Source organism: Barbus barbus, assembly GCF_936440315.1.
Source record: "Barbus barbus genome assembly, chromosome: 12".
Taxonomy (NCBI): domain Eukaryota; kingdom Metazoa; phylum Chordata; class Actinopteri; order Cypriniformes; family Cyprinidae; genus Barbus; species Barbus barbus.
Window position 1 is genome coordinate 11,015,692 of NC_136740.1, and position 24,857 is coordinate 11,040,548.

At 36.8% G+C, this 24,857-nt stretch overlaps 2 protein-coding genes across 2 annotated transcripts; one reads left to right on the forward strand and one right to left on the reverse strand.

Annotated features, from left to right (window-relative positions):
* Window positions 1-1,573: 1,573 nt before the first annotated feature.
* Window positions 1,574-11,487, forward strand: LOC306877957 (uncharacterized protein). The gene is made up of 9 exons (XM_079430024.1): window positions 1,574-1,726; window positions 2,150-2,218; window positions 2,429-2,480; window positions 5,771-5,878; window positions 6,026-6,238; window positions 8,342-8,461; window positions 8,924-8,955; window positions 9,038-9,197; window positions 10,172-11,487. The coding sequence occupies exons 2-9, from the start codon at window positions 2,150-2,152 to the stop codon at window positions 10,417-10,419; spliced, it is 1,002 nt and encodes a 333-aa protein (XP_079286150.1). The 5' UTR covers window positions 1,574-1,726; the 3' UTR covers window positions 10,420-11,487.
* LOC306877958 (CD27 antigen-like) lies at window positions 11,455-17,298 on the reverse strand. Its single transcript, XM_079430025.1, has 6 exons — window positions 16,634-17,298; window positions 15,796-15,923; window positions 15,150-15,284; window positions 13,318-13,476; window positions 13,031-13,153; window positions 11,455-12,215 (listed from the first exon to the last, which is right to left on the reverse strand). Exons 2-6 carry the CDS (start codon window positions 15,917-15,919, stop codon window positions 12,100-12,102), a joined length of 657 nt encoding a protein of 218 aa, XP_079286151.1. The 5' UTR covers window positions 15,920-15,923; window positions 16,634-17,298; the 3' UTR covers window positions 11,455-12,099.
* Between the last annotated feature and the right edge of the window lie 7,559 nt (window positions 17,299-24,857).

A 24,857-nucleotide genomic window follows, 5' to 3' on the forward strand; every position in this document is an offset into this window, starting at 1 on the left:
TTCAAATATTGCATTTCTGCTGCCAGTAAGAAGCACTGTAAATGGCTGAGCCATTGTTCATTCACAGATATTTTATTATTATTATTATTTTAGTTTAGGTTATTATTTTTTTATGTTTCGCAGCACTGAGCTGAACTATGTGTGTAAGATATGTATGCATGTGCACTCCAGGTTTCTGCAATGAGTAACTGGCTATTGTCTACAGCAATTTACTTGTTGTTTGTTGCTATATGATCTTAAAACAAAAGTCTTTTACAAGAGTTTTGTTAACAATTCAATAACCACAAATCCGGTCTTGTATGAAATATGGAAAATGAGTCATTGGAACTGACTGAATTTTTCTTAAAGGGCTTTTGGATATTTCAACTTTGCAGAGGCTACAAACAATGAGTAAATTCCACACAAAAATAACAGAAAAAAAGAAATTGCTTAGAAAGAATGCTTATCAGCAATAAATGTATGAATGCAATGATGCTGTAACCTAGAAGAGACAAAGGAAGAGTTGTGTCTGCTCAAACGCTGGCTATGCAAGCAAGTCCTGAACCTTAACAAGAGAATTACAAGATTTGAAATGATCACTTGGGACATCTGAATGATTTCAGAGTCATTCCTAGCATCTCCGTGTCATTCTGTAACATCTCACAGGAATGATTATACTGTGAAATCGTAGGGATGTTTCTGTTTTAGGGACCTCCAAGGGTTCTCTTTACATTTGCACATGTGCCACTGTGGTTGTGGGTCTCAGATGACCAGGAGCCACCTGAGCATCCAAGGGGAGGAAAAGGACCCCGACTGCAGCAATGGCGCATGTGCATTTTGATTTAAAGAGTAACAGGACTATATGTATATATAAATATATATGTATGCAACCCAAAACAGAACAAGAACTGCTCGCTTCACTGCAAGTGTACAGAAAGACTGGAGCTTTAAAAAGATTTCAGAATAAAGGTTACTGCTGAACACGCACTGTGAGGAGTGGAGTTTTTGTGTCATAGTGTTTTTTTTTTCTTTTTCATTCTATAGGTCATTTTTTCCTCTAAGTAGCTGTTTTTCTGTCAGACTGTTACGCACTTAGTTGCTTAATACTTGGAAAAAAAAAAAAAAAAAGAAAAGAAATGGCGTAAATTGAAAAGACATTTAAGATCAAAGCCACAGACGTGTGTGAGTTGACCTTTTGTCTTTGTCTGCTTCATGACGATGATTTTAGGTCTGGGAATGTAACGCTTAAAATTCGTTTTCTGGACATAAAACGGAACAAACTTTTCAGTTTTATGTCCAACAAACTCCTTTTTAGTGTAGACGTGTGCACAGAGCTGCACACAAAAAGAAAATATTCAAGTTTTCTTTTGTTTCTTTTTGTGTTCAACTCTGTGCAGACATGTCTGCAAGCATATGAATGTGTATATTTTTATGAGTCTCAAAACTACTCCAATTAGAAATACAATCACAATCTGAATGTGTCTTACAGCCTTAATGAAATCAGTAATAATGAAACATCAATGAAACCGTGACAGCCGCACAGTGAAGCTATTGCTTCTCTCTCTCTTTTCACAACAGAAAGCAGGTGAAGGGCAGTGTGAGAAAGAGAGGGAGGGGAATGACAGGAAGACACAGCAGGTGAGGAAACGATGAGATGAAATGATCAGAACAGAACACAGACTGGCAGAAGACACAGAAATATAGACTGAAAGCATTTGATGACATTTTGGATTCGACTAATAGTGAGGTACCGGCTATTTTCACTTATATCGCAGCTATTGTTATGCTATTTGTTTTCTCTTGCTTATTTATTTTATTTTTTTTAAAGTGCAGGTCTTTCTTTTAAGATGTTGACTACAATTTAAAATGACTTAAAGTTAAAGTAGGAGCCGGTCACATGCTTATTTGTTTGTTTTGTTTTTTTATCAGATCCACAAATCTACCCCCCCCCCCTTTTTTTTTTTAGCAAACTTAGCTGTTGCATAATGCAATATGTTATTTTATTAGTCATGAACATGTGAACATTGAAGTGAAACTTCAATCACACTCCTAAATCACACTTTTTTTATTCGAAAGTTTGATTGTGTTTGTTCATATGGTCTCCAGTGAGTGATGGAGGGTGTGTGATATGTTGTCTGTGTGGACTACTGATATATTGTATCATTTACAGATGCTTGTGACAGTGTTATCTGTAGCCATGGTGATGCTGACAGGTCACCTGATGTATGGGCTGCCTATGGTAAATTATGTTATAATATGTACTATTTATATTGTTGCTAAAACACTTTGTTGTAAAGACTTGTAGTATGCTGCATACTCTGTGTTCACATTAATCAACTAATCTGAGTTGTGATCTGAACTAGCGCAGAACCGTAGTTCGGTGTGCATTTTAAAAACACAGTGTCACTCTATTGGACGCATCCATGACACATTTTCTTGTTTTGAGCAGGACAGAAAAATTAGAAATCCGAGGGCTCTTTCAGAAAAGCTGTGTAATCCAGGTGAGAAAACATTTTGGGCAAGTATTTCTCTCAGTCTCTTGTATCCGTCATCACTTTCTCTGAATTACCTTTTTATCACAACACTTCCCAGTATTACATATGTGGTCTGAGCAAGAAATCAGGACATCAATGGTTATTTATTAGGTTTTTCATCACCCTTCTTTCTTCTTTCTTTCCCTCTCTTTCTTTCTCTCTCGTGATGGGAAATGGTACGTTCTGACACAGAAGCATAAACCACTTCCTTCATTAGAATGCCACTGCCTGTTTGAGCTATTTTGTAGCGTCCTGTTTTTGATGCTATTTCTCATCTCTCCCCTTCCTCAGTCAGCAAGTTTGAGTCTGTGCAGAAAAGTGTGTGTGCATATATGTGAGTGTGTCTGTGCGAGCACCCACATCCGCCTTTAAAAATTCAACATGTGCCCTTTGAGCTGAATGTCTGTGCACAGTCAAATACAAATGTAGTTATTACACTTTTAAATGTGCTACGATACTCATTTTAGAATCTATGCAGTGAATTAAGTTAAATACTAAAGGGACAGGATGGGAGAGATTTCAGTGTTTTTGCATTCTCTCACAAAACTTTTGCACTTCCCTGATAAACTTTTGCGTTCACTTGCAAAACCTTTGTTATGGAAATTATTTGAGGTGGGAGGGAAAGCTATTTCACTGCTTTTGTGAACGAAAGAACGCAAAGAATCTAATAGGAACTTGATAGTTTTACTAGAGAAAAAACTAATCACAGTAGCAAGTAAAACACTCCCCCTCACATCCATCTTATTTTTCAACAAAGTAGTAAGCCAGGCCTATTTCCTGTCAATGCACAAGACTGATTCATTAGCCACCATTGGTAAATAACTATAATAATAATGAAGTGCAGTAAACTGTAAAACTATTTGTGACCCTGGACCACAAAACCTACGGAAGTTCTAAGCGGCCATGCATTGTTATAATTTTTCTGTCTTGTTTTCTCGTGATCACGACTTAATTTTCTCGTGATCTCGACATAACGAAAGTTGTTTTGTCGTTATCACGACTTAATTTTCTCGTGATCTCGACATAACGAAAGTTGTTTTGTCGTTATCACAACTTAATTTTCTCTGTGTATTCGGCATGAGAAAATGCTATAGAAGCAGCATCATCGCAGCATCATGGATGATCGTATTCACTTTTACTTTGATCAGGGACTCACTCAAACTGAAATAGCTCTGTGTCTGTCAGTGATTGACGACTTACACATAAGTGTTCGACACTTGAGAAGGAGGCTGTCGGGTCTGCTGTCGAAGACAATATAGCGACCCTGATTTTGTCACGATAGCTACAATTACGTCGTGAGAAAACGGTTTACGTTGAGATCAACAACTTTCGTTATGTCGAGATCACGAGAAAATTAAGTCGTGATAACGACAAAACAACTTTCGTTATGTCGAGATCACGAGAAAATTAAGTCGTGATAACGACAAAACAACTTTCGTTATGTCGAGATCACGAGAAAATTAAGTCGTGATAACAACAAAACAACTCGTTATGTCGTGATCACAAGAAAATTAAGTCGTGATCATAAGAAAACAAGACAGAAAAATTATAATAATGCATGGCCGCTTAGAACTTCCGTACAAAACCAGTCATAAGTAGCATGGGTATATTTGTAGCAATAGCAATCAAATTTTTTTTATGCCAAAAATCATTAGGACATTAAGTAAAGATCATGCTCCATGAAAATATTTTGTAAATTTCCTACTGTAAATATATCATGGCTAAGAATTTAATTTGGACAACTTTAAAGGCGATTTTCTCATTATTTTGAATTTTTTTTTGCACCCTCAGATTCCAGATTTTCAAATAGTTGTATCTCAAATATTGTCCGATCCTAACAAACCATACATCAATGGAAAGCTTATTTATTCAGCTTTCAGAAGATGTATAAATCTCAATTTCGGAAAATTTACCCTTATGACTGGTTTTGTGGTTGAGGTTTATTTGGCGCTACAAGTTTGTGTGCTTATGATTATGCTAATAAAATATAACCGCAAGCAGCAATTAAGGGTCCAAGCAAAACAGAGGTAGAATGAGTGGCAAAATTTCAAAGCAGCAAGCATCAGACCAAATTGATGTGGTGTAGTTTGGCGTTGACACCAAATTGATGTGGTGTAGTTAGTGTGGGCTGACAATGACACAAATTTGGTGTCAATATGTCAAAGCTGCAGACATACAGCTTCAGATGCATGCCATTTCATTCATTGATGCGGTATATGAAAATGGTTCTATCGACACGAAATCTATAACTTTTTGCCAGCATAGATGAACGGTCTAGGAAAAGTTTCAAAAAAGTAGCGGACAGAAAAATGTTGGACAGAAAGTTACAACTGGTATCAATGTTCTCAGCATGGTCCAAGGAATCCCCTGAAGACCAGTGTCATGACAATAGGCAAAATTAATTAAAAGCTATTAGTATTTTTAATAATTTTAATTATAATTTGTGACCACCGCTGCCAGAAACTTTTTGAGTGCCTTCAAGGCATATAGGCATTTTGCCTATGCCAAGTTTGTAACGATGCGCCAGTGCGTTATAAATGTAGCATTTTCGTCAAATTTATTTGCTCATTATTTGAGAATCGTTTGACTAATTAACTAATTAATGGTCTGAAAGTGATTTAGTTTTCATGAAAATTGGAGTAACGGTCTAGGAAGAATAGGTTTTTTGGAAATTCTAAATGGCAGAAAATTGTTAACGATGGAAAAACGTTTGCAAGTTTGGACAGTTGGTGGAGCTATAAGGACTGAGATAAAGACTCCATATTTGATATGATTAATGTTCATACACTTTTCTATCAATGTGTCAGATTTCATAACTTTCCTGTAAATGGTTCTATGGGCTGCCAAAGACTCAAGAGCAGAAATACCAGTTCACAGTACAGCAACTTCATGATACCCGAAACACTCCTGTAGTATGAAAGAAACAGCGATCCATCGAATTGAACCTTCTGACATGGCATCATAAATTTGCACTCACACAAGTGAGAGATGTAACAGCTAAAGACATCCATCTGACGCCTGCATACCTACATTAGACCAACAAGTGAATGGCCTCTCTCTATCTTAGACAGACTGACAAACTCAACTTGACTCTAAAATGTGGTGGTGTGAACTATAGTCCAATAATAGGCTTAAAGCCACTAACATCTTTAGTTTGAATTCATTTGACCTTAATATACTTCTGTCTTTTTTTTGTCCTCTGCGTTTCCACTTCCTCTTTTTCCACACCATCTTCCTTACTGTTCATCATCTCTTAGGATATTTCAAGTCAGGCGATAAGTGTGTTCAATGCAAGTCCGGTTTCTACACCAGTGAGAAAAACAGAGAGCAAAGCTGCCACCGCTGCTTCCAGAACTGCATTCCAGGTATGAAGCTCATTACACATAATTAATCCATGATAGTATAAACAAGATGAAGTGAGAATAGAAACAGGAAGTATAGCAAAACATGCTTCATTTTGAAAACAAATGTGTGTGTATGTGTGTGTGGGTGTGTGTGTGTGCACGCACTAGAATTCAACATGGAGTTGGTGAAGAATTGCACAAGCACATCAAATGTGGAGTGTCGCTGTCGAGAGGGTTACTTTTGTTTGCCCGATCCACACACACATCTATGTGACAGCTGCGTTCCTGTCTCTACCACAATCCCATCCTCCACCTCTGCTGATGTCCCATCATCCACTACATCCACCACTACATTTACAGAGATAGCTGAGATTAAACTCGGTAAGCACTGTTGTTTTGCATCTGCATGATGTGTGTACACTTGTATTCTAAGGGTAGTATGCTTGAAGCAAGGTTGGATTATGGACTGAGCCAATATTTTGGCAGGGGCTTCTAAAGCATCAGGCCCCATGGTCAGGGCCTGATTTATGCATAGGCATTCTAGGCATGTGCCTATGCTCACACATCCAAGAGGGCCCAATTACAATTAGGAGAAATAATTACTAGGCTGTTTATTCTATGGGGTACCTACAACAGCAAAAGAACCAAAACTCAAAAAGACCTTTACCAAGCAAATAAATATAACACACAATAGGAATATAAACAACAACTATTTCTATGTTTTCCTGATGATACATCGACGAAACAATTTTTCTCCCGCTATTTCGCATATAAAGAGACTTTTTCAATCAAATAGTTTTGCAACTGTCAAGCATACCATTTCTCAGCATTGAGGTGGTAACGTCACTGTTTTTTGGGGAAGTCGTGGCCTAATGGTTAGAGAGTCAAGATTCAAGAGTTTTATTTGTCACATACACAATTATACAGAGTATAACCAGCAGTGAAATGTAGGTCAGGTCCGCTCCAAGGACAGTGCAATTATAAAGTATACAAATATTAAGAGAAGAAAAGTAGAAAAAAATAAGATAAAATAAATGGGCGCCGCAGCATAAATGGCTGCCCACTGCTCCGGGTGTGTGTTCACGGTGTGTGTGTGTGTGTGTTCACTACTCACTGCTGTGTGTGTGCACTTGGATGGGTTAAATGCAGAGCACCATTTCGAGTATGGGTCATCATACTTGACAATACGTCACGACTTTACTTTACTTTACTTTTTTTAAGACGTTAAACTTGCATATACGCTATTCTTCTGCCAAACACTGTTGAGTTGAACAGTTGGACACTGCTGTAATGTTGCTGTTAAGATATGAAAATGTACAAAGCTCAAAGTCAACTCCAAAGTGAGTTATTCTATTTAAAGAAACATTTCCAGAACGTGCTCTAAGGGGTTCGCCAGTCCCAACTCACTAGGCCAGCTGACCAATCAGAGCACATTTCATATTTTGGAAGGAGGGGTTTCATCGAAACAGGAACTAAACAGTGCATGTGAGACAGATTTGGAAGAGAGATGCTGCAATAATGTCAAATATGTTAAAAAATCATGCGTTTTTGGAACAATCAAGCACGAAAACCTTTTCTAGGCAAGGCAAGGCAAGTTTGTTTATATAGTACATTTCATACACAGTGGTAATTCAAAGCGCTTTACATAAAAGGAAATGAAATCACAACAATAAAAACAAGGAATTAAAAAAATAATAATAATAATCACAGCAATAAAAACAATGATATAAAAATTGATTTAAAATGAATTTAAAACAGTTAAGAATAGAAGATGATTATACATAGTGCAATCAGTTCGGACGTAGCACAGTGCTCATTCAACAAATGCACAGATTTTCTAGTAAACCCCCCAAAACCAAATCAATGCTTTATAAAAGGGCATAATAGGACCCCTTTAAATTAGAACAAGTGGTCTGTCACTAGGGGGAGCAGGAGGTGGGGTTGAATCCTTGAATCCTGATTTTTGTCAACCTGGAATCCAAAAGGATTTCCTATTGGCTTATGGATTTTTGTAGAAAATAAGCTCAGTGACAAAGCAAAGTAAAATAAATAAATAAATATGTCCTCAGGAACCCTAAAGCATTCAAATCACACACACACACACACACACACACACACATATATATAATCTTTAAAAAAGTCTTGCATTACTAATATATCTAACATGACAGAAGTATTTTGAGCTTGTGTTAAACAAACATTATTTCAGGAATCAACAACACATTCAAAAATATTTCCAGGTTTCAGGGGTCATTCATGCAGCACTATAGAAAGTCAAAACAAGTCACCTTATTCTTGATATTCATTAGCAGACATTCATTTTTGCTTGTTTTAGTTCTTAGATTACTCTTGCTATTACCTGATATAACCTTTTTAGAGAACTGTTTCTAGAGATCTTTCCCTTATAGGATCTTTTCCATTTAACCTGTTCAATTATTCATCTTAACATAAATTATAACTTACATCCTTGTATTTATTTGACAGGTGACGGTATTGTTGTAGTGTGGATTTTATGTGGATTAAGTTCTGTAATTGCATCCATTATCATCCTTATGCTGTTCCTCCGGCTCTGCAGGAAGAAAGAGAAGGAACGTTTTAAACACTGTGAGTAACAAAGCAAAGAAGTGAACACAAACACATTTTTTCTAGTGCTGTCAAACAATTAATCGCGATTAATCGCATCCAAAATAAAAGTTTTATTTACATAATATATATATGTGTGTGTGTGTGTTGTGTATATTTATTATGTATATATAAATACACAAACATCCAAGCATATATTTTGAAATTATTTACATGTATGTACATGTATATATTTATATTCATATAATTTATATCATATATAAATATATTTATCATATATATGTAACATATTTTTCTTAAATATATACATGCATGTGTGTGTATTTATATATACATAATAAATATGCACAGTACACACACATATATTATGTAAACAAAACTTTTATTTTGGATGCGATTAATCGTTTGAAACCACTAAAGCTTTCTCAGATGTTTTGTGAGTTAATCACTATCTTACCTCTCACTGTCTCTTTTCTTCATTAGTTGTCAGGCAGTGCTCGTTGGGTAATATAGAGGTAAGTAATGAGCCACTGCACATTTTGGTAGTATGTGAACATGTCATGAATTATCGTACTCACAGTCCTTCAATTTCTTCAGGTGGACAGTGAGACTACACCTCCTACTAGCCAACCAGATGAGCAGCCCCATGCCCAGGAGATGCTGTCACATGGCAGCACACCCACCAATCACAACACAGACTCCTCGTTTCATCAGCCAATCAGTTCAGAGCAGGCTGTGCCTCCAACTGGCAATTTAGGTACTATAAAGAGCTGCTTTTTGTAATTTTCTTCATTTATTAAAAGGATTGTGAAATATTTGATTTGACTGTGAAATCATGTCAAGTGGCCAAACCAATATACATAAACATGCAGTAATAAACAAAACAGAAGATTATATCATAAAGAGGACCATTGCAGACCCTCATAACTGTGTGACAAGGTCAATACGCTGTTTAAATATCACATAAATTGACTGTATGTATATTCATGTAGGCTATGTATAAAATTAAATGTATAACAGACTTTTCACTTGATGGTTATGCAGTTACACCACATGACATTTGTATGAATTATTCATGATAATAATAAATTAAATGATATATAATAATTAAATAAACAGACATATAACAATAGAAATACACATTTAAAAAATATTATAATGCGTGTGTGTGTGTATTTTACCCCATGGAAGCCTGTTTCCACAACTGAATAAAATATCAAACAAGGTAATTGTGACTTTTTATCTAAAAATTCTGACTTTTTTTCTCAATTGCGAGATTACATCTCATCACTTTTTTCTCAGAATTGCGTGATATAAACTCACAGTTCTGACTTTTTTCTTGGAATTGTGAGATATACACACACAAAAAGTCATAATCACAGGATTTAAACTTGAAATTTCAAGAAAAGATTTCAGAATTGTGAGAAAAATGGCAGAATTACGGGATATAAACGTACAATTACGAGGAAAAGGTGTGAATTGTGAAATATAAACTCGCAATTGCAAGACAAAAGTCTGAATAGCGAGTTTATATCACACATTTCTGACTTTATAACTCGCACGCAATTGTGAGAATTGTTTTTTAGAAATGCGAGTTTATATCTCGCGATTCTGACATCTTGCAATTGCTATGAAAAATGTAAGAATTATAAGATAAAAAGTCACATTCACAAAAAAAACAACAACAACTAACAAATAGTATGAAAATTCAACATTCTCTCTTTCTCGTAGGCCCTCTTCATATCTACGGTCCCCAGACAGTTTTTGTTAGTTTGCTCAATCAATTTGGATGGGATGGCGGCGAGAAAAAAGCACACAAACTCCAAGAAGAATCGGTCAACAACATCAACGTGCCCTACCCTCAGTCTCCCCCTGTCCATCTGTCTGAGGAGGAAAGGAGCAGAGAGAACGATTTCATCTTCTTCCCATCTCAGGAGCAAGGGAAAGAGTGCCACATATCTAAAGAAGAGGTGCTGTGAGGGAGAACGGAATATTTGTGTCCGTCTTCTTCCATAATGTTCGACTGCTGTGTGGTTTGTTTTAACTGATGCTTCGTGAGTACCCAGTATTAAAACTCTAACCCTGGCAGGGGATTTCATCTAAAGAGCAACAGGCTGCGTTAGGGGAAGGCCTGGGAGTGTGACTAACAGTATGGACGACATAATTGTTGCGTATGAGCTTGACAGTTCATGCCAGCTTTGCAATATCACCCATAAAGTATGTTTATGCGTAACCACTGATTCTAAACCATCAGAACGACAGTGGGATGCTGATGTTGACTGTAGGAAGAGTCGATACCAAAGGATTTCATGTCTTACGATGGCTGAATGACTCTCAGGAAGTGTTTGAAAGCAAAGAGCAGCTCTAAAAGACCAAAGATTCACTCATGTTACGATATTTATTTTATGTAAATTTATTGAAGTCATTGTAACTGCAATGTGTCCCATAATCTATCTATCTATCTATCTATCTATCTATCTATCTATCTATCTATCTATCTATCTATCTATCTATCTATCTATCTATCTATCTATCTATCTATCTATCTATCTATCTATCTATCTATCTATCTATCTATCTATCTATCTATCCATCTATCCATCCATCCATCCATCCATCGACTTCTGGGATATTTTGAGTCTTGACATTATTGAATATAAAACATTTATATTTATTTATGCTCGTTATTAATTCTGTTGCAAATGTTAAAAACACAAAAACAGTTTTTTGTTCTCACGCAGTTTATCAGTGTTCAATCATGTTAAGTCCCTGGTTAATGTTGTCAGTATTCTTCCTCTTTTCTTTGGTTTTTATGCGACAGACATGATGGATTGTGCCATCAAAAAAGCCCTGACATTTTGATGGTGGTCTGGAAATGTCAACATTGTTTCTTCATTTAGAAGACAATAAGCACAGCACAGGAACACACAGTATAGCTGTTGTGTCATCATGTATTATGTTTTATATTCGCTTTAATACACATTCTTAAACTTGATATTAAATGTAAAGTGCAATAAATTCAATAAAGGTTTATTTTTTGGTATGTTTCTCAGAGTACTTCATTAATTTCATTGCAAGATATCAAATACAAATACAATTTTCTATTTTATACAACTGGGTAGCCGACATAAAACACTTCTAGGAAATGTCATGCTATATTCCCATCAAAAACTTATTTTTAAAACATTTTAAACAATATTTAGTTCATTATATTATAATTTTATAGCTGCATCTTCTAACTTCATATTATTTTGAGACATATTAAAATAAATGAAAACCTTCATAAAAAAATAATTTCATAACTTCCAAATAAGTGAAAAACTTCAACTTGCACTTTACCTTAAACATTTATATACACTTAAAAAAGTCCAAGGGCATGTTGTGCAAAACGACCTAATTATAAATACAAACAAGCATGCAAAGAATAAAACCTTCATTTGTTGAAAAAGATTAGCTCTATGTTGTATGTTGAATGTGTCCTTATGTGCAGTGGCAACATAAATCTCCCTCTATCTCAGGAAGGACAGTCATTCTCACAGAACCTTCAGAAGGGCCACCTGAGTGCAGATTTTTCTCTTGCGTAAATGGCAGCAGCAGGTTTGAATCAGAGTAAATACTCAATCCTTAGACGCATCAGCGGTCTTTTCCCTGCTCTTTTCTCAGACATCCTCCAGTTTGTCAGTATTTCCACACATCTCCTGCACTGGAATTGGTACCTCCTCTTCCTCTGTGCACTGACTGGATCCAAAGTTGCTCTTATCGGAGTGGTAGAAACCTAACAACCCAGTACAATACACATCATTAAAGCTTTTTCCTGTTATGCTAATTCCCTATTATATTTCCTATTATGTTAAGTAAACTCACAATTTAAAAATATGGAAATCCCACAAATGTGTTTTCTTCTAAATATTTTATTATAATTAAGTGACTATAGAGGTTAATTAAAATTATTTCAATAAATTTTAAATGGGTTAAGTGGATTTTTCCGGGGTGTTCTGTACTTCGAACATGTCCTTTCTCTACTCAAATGTTTATATATAATATACAAGCTGGGAAACACTCAAAACAGATAGTCCATCTTAGTTATTATATTATATTACTAGATATAAAATCTGGGAAATAAGCAAAATAGATGGTCAGTCCATCTTAGATATTATATTATTAGATATTATTAGGTATTATATTATTAGCTGGGAAACACTCAAAACAGATAGTCCATTTTAGATATTATATTATATTATATTACTAGATATAAAAGCTGGGAAATGCGCAAAATAGATGGTCAGTCCATTTTAGAGATTAGATTAGATTAGATTAGATTATTTGATATACAAGCTAAGGATCACTCAAAACAGATGGTCAAGTGATCATAAATATTATATATTATATTATATTATATTATATTACTAGATATAAAAGCTGGGAAATACGCAAAATAGATGGTCAGTCCATCTTAGATATTGTATGATATGATATTATATTATACTATTCATGCAATAGAGTGTCAGTATATTTAGCACTCATGCAAGCGAATAAAGAGCAGGTTTTCTTTGTGAATTAAAGCTCTGTGTTGTTTATAGTAGCACTGACCGAGTGATAATTGCCAGATCGATCCACATCGTCGTGTATGTCTGCTGATGAGAAGGAAACAGGTGAGCAGAACGCACACACACACACACACGCAACACAGACTCACCGAGATCCACATTATATCTGGAAGAGGTTGATAGAAAGAGAGCAAATGGATGGAGAAAAGGAGAGAGAAAGAGTAAACAGGTCAATAGAGAATACACCTGATATACTCTGTGTGTGATAGTCTGTTTGCCTTCAACAGCAACTAATTTAACAGACTGACAACAGCGGGTCAGGACACTCACCATGGGTGGGCGGTATTGTTTGAGTAGAAGCAGGAGGAGAAAGAGTAGCTGTCTGAATTTTCTCACACTCTTTGCATTTACTGTCTCTGCATTTGTAGCCCTCAACACACGAACACACTGCATCACTTGACGCCGTACAGTTCTTCTCATACTTCATATCTGTGAAATTAAAAGAGTGAAAGGGCTTATGTAGAACTGTAAGTCAGTTTCTTCAACTGTGAGAACTCACACTTATCAAACAATAGTTCATTTAACCCCCCATAACTTTCATTAAAAAATATAATTTCTACCATTATTACCACAATAAAATGAATGCTGATTTTAGATGAGGCGGAAATAACATTGATTGATTGATTGATTAAATTGAATAAAATTAATAACATTTCATATGAAATTTAGTTACTGTTTGATTGTAAATGACCCACAATAGAAAAATATTTATTATTCACATTTAACTTTTTCATCACATTTCATCTCAGAGCTGCTTTGTTCAACAATTTGGGGTCAGTAATGAATACTTTTATTCAGCAAGGTCCCATTATATTGATCAAAAGAGACCGCCAAGGTGTTTATAGTGTTACAATAAAAGACTTTGATTCAAATATTGCTGTTCTTTAGAATTTTGTATTCAACAAAGAATCCTGAAAAAAGGATAACAGTAGCACAACTGTTTTTCAACACTGACTTTCATATGCACCAATGATTATTTTTGAGCACCAAAACAGAATATTAGAATGATTTCTGAAGGATCCAGTGACACTGAAGAATTCAAATGTGACCATCTTACAACAAAAAGAACGATACCCTCTAGGACAGGGATGGGCAACTTCGGTCCTGGAGGGCCGGTGTCCTGCAGAGTTTAGCTCCAACCCTAATCAAACACACCTGAAGCAGCTAATCAATGTCCTCAAGATCACTAGAAAGCTACAGGCAGGTGTGTTTGATTAGGGTTGGAGCTAAACTCTGCAGGACACCGGCCCTCCAGGACCGAAGTTGCCCATGTCTGCTCTAGGACATAAAAGTGCCAGCATTCATATGTGAGCACAGTCATTTCAACAAGACACAAGTATCAAAATAAAACAACAAGCTCAAACACAGTTTTATTTTTCTTTCTGCTGACTCACAAATAAACTCTCACACCACCTCAGGATATTCACTTTTCATTTCTGCTCATCTCTTTTTATCACGAGACTCCTTAGCTGGGTCATTTGACCATAGGCATCTACAATCTGAACTAAAGTGTCATTTGGCACAAGTTTCATAGAATATGTTTGACAATCTGCTAACATTCTGCAAAACTGCTACTATAAACTAGTTTAACCAGCATGTCTATCTTTGGTGAATTAAAATGTATGCTGAGCTTTTAAATACTTGTTTGTTCAGCTACTTCAAACAGTAGTTTCTCTCGTATTGCTCGCTATATCACCTTTTCTTCCCAAACGACAATTTTTCAAGTATTTTGTTTGTTTAATCGTCAAATTCAGTCTTTAGCAGGATACAGTATCTGCATATCAAAACATCTCAGTAGGCAGTTATTTCCATTACCACTAAGGTGCACTTTTTTTTTTCCAGTGCTTCACATGTATTTTCAAGATTTGCTATCCTATATCATGTTTGTTACCAGACGGTTTTCAGACCCCACCTACAGTAGCTACCTCTATACTAAAAACCCACCAAGATCTGCTGAAGGGGAAGCCCCTGCTTTGTTTTACTGTCATGTTTGGTATTTCTAGTTGATGACTTTTCTTACTGATTCATCTGAAGATTCAGAACATATCATTCTAAGAACATACAACCTGTTTTGTGATCGTAAAGAAATTGAGTGGACATACGGTCATTGGTGCACGCCTTGCAATGATGGCACCATTTGTAATTGTTGTTATAGTCGTTCATGAAGAAGCCATTTCCGCATGGGGCACACAGAGAATCAGACTTTTCTTGTTTGCAGTTATTTAACATATACTCTCCTGTATAAACACACACAAAGGCAGGGAAACATGCATGTAATGAGATGTACTGAGACAATAGTGTGGCAGAATCATGCTGACTCTACTGCTGTAAAGACAAAATGATAACATTTATAAACACAGATTTTTTTTACCAGGTTGAGTTAAGAGAACAAGTCATCCTCATACGAGAAACTTGATGTGTCATTCTAAGACCTTAGGTAAATGTCATTAAACCAGACTATAGCTGAAGCCTGAAATATTCTTACATAATGATCATGATCCACATCCTGACATTTTAAATCAAAATATGCCTCAAAAAGCCAAACATCATTTAAACTTCTTGATTCGGTCTGCATCAATTCTAACGTTGCCTCAACCTAATGCCTAATCTAATCTCAACTTCTTTTGCTTCAGTGCACTTTACGTAAATTATCTAATCTTAACTGAAGAACAGCTTAGGTCTTTCTCATCTTAAGTTCAGCTCTGACTCAACTCTGCTCACAGTGATGAGGCAGCTGATTTCATTTACCTGGTTTACATTTTTTGCAGCATGTTTGTTCAAACAAGTACTCAGTTTTGTCATCGCACGACTTTGATTGGACGAGAGGAAGGACATGTGATGAAAGCAGGAGGACACTGAGCAGGGCCAGCATCTTACTGGAAGAGAAAAAAAAGAAGCGTGTGAAGGTTCAAAATGACACATGACACCTGGAATGACTTTAAATGTGTTCGCAGAGAATGTAAAGAGTCATACAAATCATGAATATATTACTTGGCTGTAACTGGCCTTACTTTGTGTTAAATGTTTAATGTGATAATTACTGATTAATAAAGTTTTGGTTATATTAGGTTCCCTTCCTTTATATTGATCTTTTGTCACAAATTATGATCAATAATTGATCATAATGTGTGACAAAAGATCAATATAAAGGAAGGGAACCTAATATAACCAAAACTTTATTAATATAGATATATATAATTTTGTTGAAACAAACAATGAGTCAATAATGTTATTTTGCCATTGCTCATCTCTATTCTCTGTAGGAATAAGTGAATGAAATAAGTGTCAATGATTATACAATAAACTTTTGAGCACAGTTACAAAAAACACCAGACAGATCCGGCCCCTCACTTACTAAATTCAGCTTGACCTAGTTACGTTTTTGTAGTTGTCATTCATTTTAACATTTAATTGACATTGATAAAACTGCCTGTATTCTTACAATAAGAGCACTATAGATTTGCTGCAACATCACATGGTACATCTCAACAAGTTTGCCATTTTTTACCATCCCTGTTAAATCACACATATTTTAAATACGCTCTAAGATAGTGAAGTCTTCAGAAGATAGTGACTGAAGTCTTACCTTGAAAGTGTGTACCAGACAGGAGACAGTGAGAAAAAGACGAGAGCTGTGAGTTAGTCGGGCCCCTCTGAAACTTTGAAGATGAGGGGACAACTCTTCAGCATTAAATCTTTATCAGAAATGTCAGATGAGTCATATTTAAACTAAGTTCAACCAACGTTATGAACGACTCTATCTTTGGACCCCCAATAGCAACAGCAGGTTTTCTGTTGATATTCCTGTGCCTCTTTTTCCTCTACCCCAGACGTTCCATTAAAGGTTTTCTGTCTTCTTTTAACTTTTAACTAGTTCCAAAACAAACTCTCTCTTTCTCTCCATCTCTCTTTGAAACGAATACATGCGCACACAAACACTCTAGATGAAAAGGGTCTTGTGTCTCATTCTGAGTAAAAGTATGAGTAAAAAAGATAAACTCTATAACAGCCACTCATTCTGAGATGTGAGATTACTAGTGAGGCCAGTGGTTGAATAACGTCCAATCACACAGAATCCATGAAGCTCATCATTTTATCCTGAGTTTAGATTAAAACATCTGCTTAGCAAAAAGCACATTATGTCTGAGAGCTCCCATAATGGTTTTTATTTTGGATTTATTTTCCAAAACATGAATTCACTTACTCAAATCTTAATCTGCTAACTCCTTCCCCCTAACTGTTACTCACACTTACGAGCTGTCAACTCAGTTTTATTCAGTGGAACTGACACCACTATGAGAGAAGAGTCATGTCCTTCTTTTAGTTTGTAGATCAGACATGCCACCGCAGCACACGTGCACACACACACAAGCGCAATAGTGTTTACAGTAAAAGGAAGGCTCACCACAACATCGCTACATCTGCGAAGATATAAGAAATGTTACATCAGCACCTGCAGATAACAACGCCTGCTCATAGGCAGGCAACTTTACTGAACTTTAGGCTTCAAGTAAAAGAGTTTCCCCCTTATGAGTGAGACCCCTCCTCTAATCAGTCACATTAGGTCAACCTGAATTTCTATTCCGTCACATACCTGTTACTGGTGTAGTTTGTTTTTGCATTTAAGCAAAGTTTCCTCTTAATATTTTCACACTTCCCTTTATAGGCGACAGCTGAAATTGTTAACTAACCGATGTTCTTTTGAAGGCTGCAGATGAAAATACTGACTGATAATGAAATGTTTTCTTTTAACATTTATACTGTCATTTTTGTAAACTTTAGTCATCTATTGCAGAGAAACTGTGTTCCGCAATATGTTCAGTAGCCAGATTCATAAGACAGGAGTTATAACATTTCTTAAGATAAATTCGGTAAAGTGCAATTCTTGAAAATTTTCTCAAATATTGAAGTATTTTCAAAGGCTTGAAAATGACAAGGCTGAGTGGCATTTTGTAATGTGCTGTGTGTTTGAAATAGCTATTTTTTAAAGAGTCTGTAATATATTTAAAATAGGCCGACATTTATTTCATACTAAGTATAGTTCAAATCCATTAACATATTTACTGACATATCGCTTGAGACGCACTGATATAAAAGTATAATTCAACTTTATTTGGAGTTCTACTTGTGCACAATTCACATTTCATAGTATTAAGCCTAAAATGTGTTTTAATATCACTATTGATGAGGATTGTATGATCTTTGAATAATATCTTTAATGCAAGATATTTAAAGTATACCTGAAGTAGTTCCACTTTAGCACAGTCAAATATACTTCAGTATATCTTTAGTTGGACTTCAGCACTATTTCTGCACAATTAAACTGCATTAAGTACAAAATAATTAGTTGTTCCAATTTAGCAGACTTTAAGTATACCAGTTTAGTAGGCCTATATGCTAAAAGTACAATTGCAGGGTATTTTTATTAAGCGCATAAATATGTAAATGTATTTGTGGTATATATGAAATAAATGTTTTTAAAATACACATTTATTTTCACTAGGGGAGCCTGTTGCGTTGAAGAGAGTTACTAAATTTCGAATTCAGCAAAAAAAGTCACACAACCATGACTTCTCATTGTTTACGCTCTTGATCATTCGTGTCACTTTAGAGTTTCATGCACAACCCTAATAGCTATTGTTGCGATATTTAATAACAACAATTATTCTGAAAGCAATAAATTCATTTAAAATCCTACCTTTTAGAATTTAAGAGAAGAACAGGACAATTAGGGTAATGATGATGGAAGGAACCTGATGCTGCAGAATAAGCCATGAGTTATAGGGAAGTTACAAAAATGATAATGAGGTGGAGAGAAGGTGGAGCCATGGCAGGGTTAATGGAGGGAGGTACTAGGATGGAGTGAGGAGTAGAAAACCACAGCGGAGCAGGAGGGTCACAAACTCTTGGATAAGGAGATGAAACAGAAAATCATGGTGGATCTGACAGAACAGTAAATTGTGGTGAAGCCGTTGACGCCAAAGGTCCTTGAGAGAACAAACTGAGCAGAAGGATGAGGAAGACTCAGATGAGCTTAAAGTCTAGATCAGTGGTTCTCTATTCCAGTCCTCGCATACCAACGCTCTGCACATTTTGTATGTATCTCTTATCACTTCAGACGTTTGCGCTACTTGACCTGCGAACTGGACATCACAGTCCTGCTCGAACGTGTTGCGGATGCTCACAATTGGCCAGATGAGGAGTGCACGCTTATGTTGCAATCTGTCTTTACAGGTAGAGCCCAAGAAGCAAATTCTTCTCTTAGTGTAGAGGATGCTGCTGATTATCAGGCGGTTAAGGCTGTAGTGCTGAGAAGTTACGAACTGGTTACAGAAGCCTACCAACAAAAATTTAGGCACTGGAAGAAAAGTGACAAACAAACGTATGTTGAGTTTGTATGTGATATTTTAATCGTTGGTGTGTGCCTTCTGACATAAAAACACTGGACGATTTAAAAGAGTTAATGGTGCTTGAACAATTCAAAAACTCAGTTTCAGATCGTGTAACTTATGTAAGCGAACGTAAACCTGTCACTGAATATGAGGCAGCCGTTATGGCCTACGAGTTCTTTCTGATTCATAAGACCTCTTTTGGTTCTAAAATATATGGCGAAAATCTTCAAAAAGAACCTTGGCGTAAATCTATTCACTCTGCTAAACTATCGCGTGATCCGCTTGGCGGACAACTACATAGTTCTCTTGGGGAAAAAGAGAGAGCAAATACGTGTAATTATTGTCATGTGTTTGGTCATTGGAAGAACGAATGTCCATTATTAAACACAAAAGGAGACCCATCGAAAGTAAAATAAAATAAAAATTCCCCTGCAAAACCTGCTTTGACCGTAAATGCTCTGACGTTGCTTGATGGTCAGAAAAATTGCACGTCTGGTTTTTCAGCATTTGCTCCCTTTGTTACAGAAGGTATTGTCAGATTGGTTAGTTCTGCAAAAGATGTACCAGTTTAAATCCTCCGTGATACAGGATCAACAGAAACTTTTGTTCTAGAGTCTGTGTTGCCTTTTTCCACGGAGTCCTATACTGGAAGTAATGTTTTGATTAAGGGCATTGGTTTAAATGTTATGTCTGTTCCACTTCACAAATTTGTTTTGCAATCTGATTTAATCCAGGGAGACGTAGAAGTTGCTGTACGCTCCTGTTTGCCTGTGGAAGGAGTACAGGTAATCTTGGGAAATGATTTGGCTAGTGAACGAGTTTGGCGAGATGATTTACCACATTTGGTGGTTACATCCTCTCCGATGGCTTTTAAATCAGACGGTGATGAAAACTCTTTGAATGCATGCCATCATGTGTGATAACTCGATCTATGAGAAAAACACAAGCTGATGATAAAATTGAGTCTAAAAAAGTGGTGAGTAAAACTCTAGAAATCCCTTCTGTTTTGTCTGTGTCACGGGATGATTTGATAAAGGAGCAAAAAGCTGACACTACTCTTGAGTTGTTTGATCGAATGGTCCCTTATGACACAGTTGACAATCTATCTTCTGGGTATTACCTGGACGAGGGGTTGTTGGTTCGAATGTGGGTCCTACATGGAGAGTTTGCAATTGGTGATCCTGTGCTACAAATTGTAATACCACAGTCTCCCCGTCAACTTGTGTTACAGATCGCACATGATACATCTGGACATATGGGGGTGAAAATGACGTACAAGTTACTCCTGAAATGTTTCTTTTGGCCAAAATTGAAGCGTGACGTGTCGAAGTATATTAAATCCTGTCATCCGTGCCAACTTACTGGAAAGCCAAATCAGTCTCTGAAACTCCAGGACGCTATGCTCCATCTGACTAGTAAGCCAATTCTCAAATAACTGCTATGATGACTTATTGACTTATATGATCACTTAAAAGATAGAAGTACTTGCGTTGTCCAATCTATACAGACTGTGTCTGTTCCCCGAATAGCGAGGTCAAAATATAAAGTTAATGTAGGATCTAGAAAAAATCTGATCGTGATTAAACCAGAAAACCGCAAAATAAATGAACAAAAACAATTTTTAAAGCTTGGTCTCCTAAATATTAGATCACTCGCACCCAAAGCAGTTATTGTAAATGAAATGATCACAGATAATAATTTTGATGTTCTCTGCCTGACTGAAACCTGACTAAACCAAATGAATATTTTGGTCTAAATGAGTCTACTCCACCAAGCTACTGTTATAAACATGAGCCCCGTCAGACTGGTCGTGGCGGCGGTGTTGCAACAATATATAGTGATATTCTCAATGTTACTCAGAAAACAGGATACAGGAGGTTTAACTCATTCAAAATACTTCTGCTTAATGTTACACTTTTAGATATACAAAAGAAATCTCTCCTGTCTCTTGCTCTGGCTACGGTGTATAGACCGCTAGGGCCATATACAGATTTCCTAAAAGAATTTGCAGATTTCCTCTCAGATCTATTGGTCAATGTTGATAAAGTGCTAATTGTCAGAGATTTTAACATTCACGTTGATAATACAAATGATGAGTTAGGACTTGCGTTTACTGACCTAATAAACTCTTTTGGGATCAAGCAAAACGTCACCGGGCCCACTCATCGTTTTAATCATACGCTAGATTTAATTATATCGCATGGAATTGATCTTACCGATATAGATAACGTACCTCAAAGTGATGATGTTACTGATCATTTCCTTGTATCGTGCCTGCTGCGTATTACTGATGTTAGTTATATGGCTTCGCATTATCGTCCGGGCAGAACTATTGTTCCAGTCACCAAAGACAGATTCACAAATAACCTGCCTGATTTATCTCAACTGCTCTGTGTACCCATAAATACACATGAACTAGACGAAATGACTAGCAACATGGGCACTATCTTCTCTAATACATTAGAAGCTGTTGCCCCCCTCAAATCGAAAAAGGTTAGAGAAAAACGTACTGCGCCATGGTACAACAGTTATACCCATTCTCTCAAGAAAGAAACTCGTAATCTTGAGCGCAAATTGAGAAAAACTAACTTAGAAGTTTTTAGAATTGCGTGGAAAAACAGTATGTCCAGCTATAGACAGGCTCTAGAAGCTGCCAGAGCAGAGTATATCCGCAAACTCATAGATAATAACCAAAACCCCCCTGCTCTCCCCCCACTCACCATCATGAACAGCACTGTGACTGCAGTGGAGTCATTCAGATTCCTGGGCACCACCATCTCTCAGGACCTGAAGTGGGATATTCACATTGACTCCATTGTCAGGAAGGCCCAGCAGAGGTTGTACTTTCTTCGCCAGCTGAGGAAGTTCAACCTGCCACAGGACTTACTGAAACAGTTCTACTCTGCCATCATTGAATCCATCCTTTGCACCTCAATAACTGTCTGGTTCAGCTCAGCTACCAAATCTGACCTCAGAAGACTACAGAGGGTAGTCCGGACTGCTGAGCGAATCATTGGTACAACCGTCCCCACTCTCCAAGAACTGTACTTATCCAGAGTGAGCAAAAAGGCTGGTAAAATCACTCTGGACCCCTCACATCCAGCACACAACCTCTTTGAAATGTTACCATCTGGTCGACGCTACAGAGCTCTGAGCACCAGAACGACCAGACACAGGAACAGTTTCTTCCCTCAGTCAATACATCTCATGAACACTCAATAAATAAACGTAGAACACACATCTAATACATTATCCATTCACCACACTCACTTATTTTATTTTTATTTTCTCATTTCTAATTTGCACATACTTGACCTGTATATATACATAGGACATAGTCGCCTATATTATATATTTTGTATTTTTATTTATTTTTTTGCTGCTTTGTACATTGGTTCTGAATTAAATCTAATCTGAATTAAGAACACTTTTTGATCGCTTTGTAAAGGCAAATTTGACAGTTAATTTGTTAAAATGTGAGTTTGCCAGGGCCACGTTTACTTTTCTGGGGAAGGTAGTTGGTCAGGGCCAAGTGCGCCCCGTTCGTGCTAAGGTAGAGGCAATAGATGAATACCCTACTCCCACAACGAAGGAAGAGTCAATGCGATTTCTTGGAATGGTAGGGTTTTATCATTGTTTTTGCAGGAATTTTTCTATTGTAGCGGTGCCCCTGACAAATGTGTTGCGGGGAGGAGTATCTTTTTGCTGGACCTCGTTGTATCAGCAAGCTTTTGAGAAAATAAAAGTGCTTCTTACAGAGGCTCCCGTTTTGGCGGCTCCAAGATTTGACCAGTCTTTTCAATTGCAGGTAGATGCCAGTAATGTGGGTGCTGGGGCTGTTTTACTGCAGAGGTCTGAGGATGGCATTGATCACCCAATTGGTTTCTTCTCTAGAAAGTTTAATTCATATCAGCTTAATAAGTCAGTGATCGAGAAGGAGGCTCTTGCTTTAATTTGGGCTTTACAACACTTTGATGTGTATGTGGGATCGTCAGAGGGACCCCTAGTGGTCTATACAGATCACAGTCCTTTAATCTTTTTGCACTCCTTACAAAATCCTAACCAAAGGCTAATGAGATGGTGTTTGTTTTTGTAGGGTTATCTGTTAGATATACGCCATATTAAAGGCTCAGAAAATGTAACTGCTGATGCCTTGTCTCGTGTTCACGTAGTCTAAGTGTTGTAGAACTTGTGTTTTCTATTTTTTATTTTTATTCTCTCTCTGTTTCTTCCTTAATTTTGCTTCCTAGGCGCCAAGGTTGCTGGAAGGAGTTGTGGAGTTGAAGAGACTGGGGAACATTTACGAGCTAAATCAAATCTTGACACTCGGACTGTTTGAATGTTGTACTGATTTTTTTTTTTTTTGTGGTCTTTTCTTTTATGGGGGGGGGGGAGTCTCCTACTCTTCCTGCTATTGCCGGCTGGTGGGTGTGGCTAGGAGACTCATCAAGAGAACGATGTCCACCTGTTCTTCCCTCTATGAAAACCTTGGCCTTGATGGTGTGGTTGTTGCTTGTTTGCTTCCGATTGGTTTTGTGTTGTTTATTTGGATTTGTTTATTAGTTGTGATACTTGTTCTGTCTGGCTTTATACCATCTTGTGCCAGACAGAAATTGCATTTATTTTTCGTTGCTTTTTTGTTTTATATACATTTTTTATGTTAAATATTTCTGTTGCAACCTCACCAACCGCATGTCCTCCTTCCATTTGTTACGGCTTTGAGCCGGTTGTGACACAGGATATTCCACCATGATTCCAGTTCGAAAGGAGCATATAGCTATGTTCCATTCAAAGGGCATTAAAGTGTGCGCGACGTGAATTCAAATTTTTATAAATTTAAAAGTTCATAAATCAATTCCCCTTTGAAGACAATTAATGGGATTTTTACTTCTGGAAACTGAATATTGAACTCTATAGCATCAGCCAAATTGATTGCCTTCAGCGTTCTGCACTGCTGATATTTGAAACAATTATCATGCTTGTGCATTTAATTTAGACTGGTTGTGTAATCTGGTGGCAAACCATGTTGGTGCAATATTGGCCCTGTTGGTTAAGCTAATGAAACAGTAGTAACTTGCTGGATGTCAGTGGTTTATCAACCTTGTAAGGCCTGGAATCAGTTGTGCTATTTAAGCGGTCGTGTGCAGATGCGAGCACTAGCCTTTCACAGCCAGACTATTCACCAGACCTTTAGTATAGCCAATTAAATATACTTCCATTCAGTATAGGCTACAGGTGGAAGGCAAATAACTAACATTTGTGCCCAACACCAACTAAAACTGTCCCAGAAAAACCATTGCAACCTATTTTTAAGGCTCTTACGGACTGGCTTATTTCAAGATAAACAAATTGTGAGTCATCTGAACAGTTGCAGCAGTTACCTGCAGTGTTTGATGCACTACAATTATTCAGTTCATG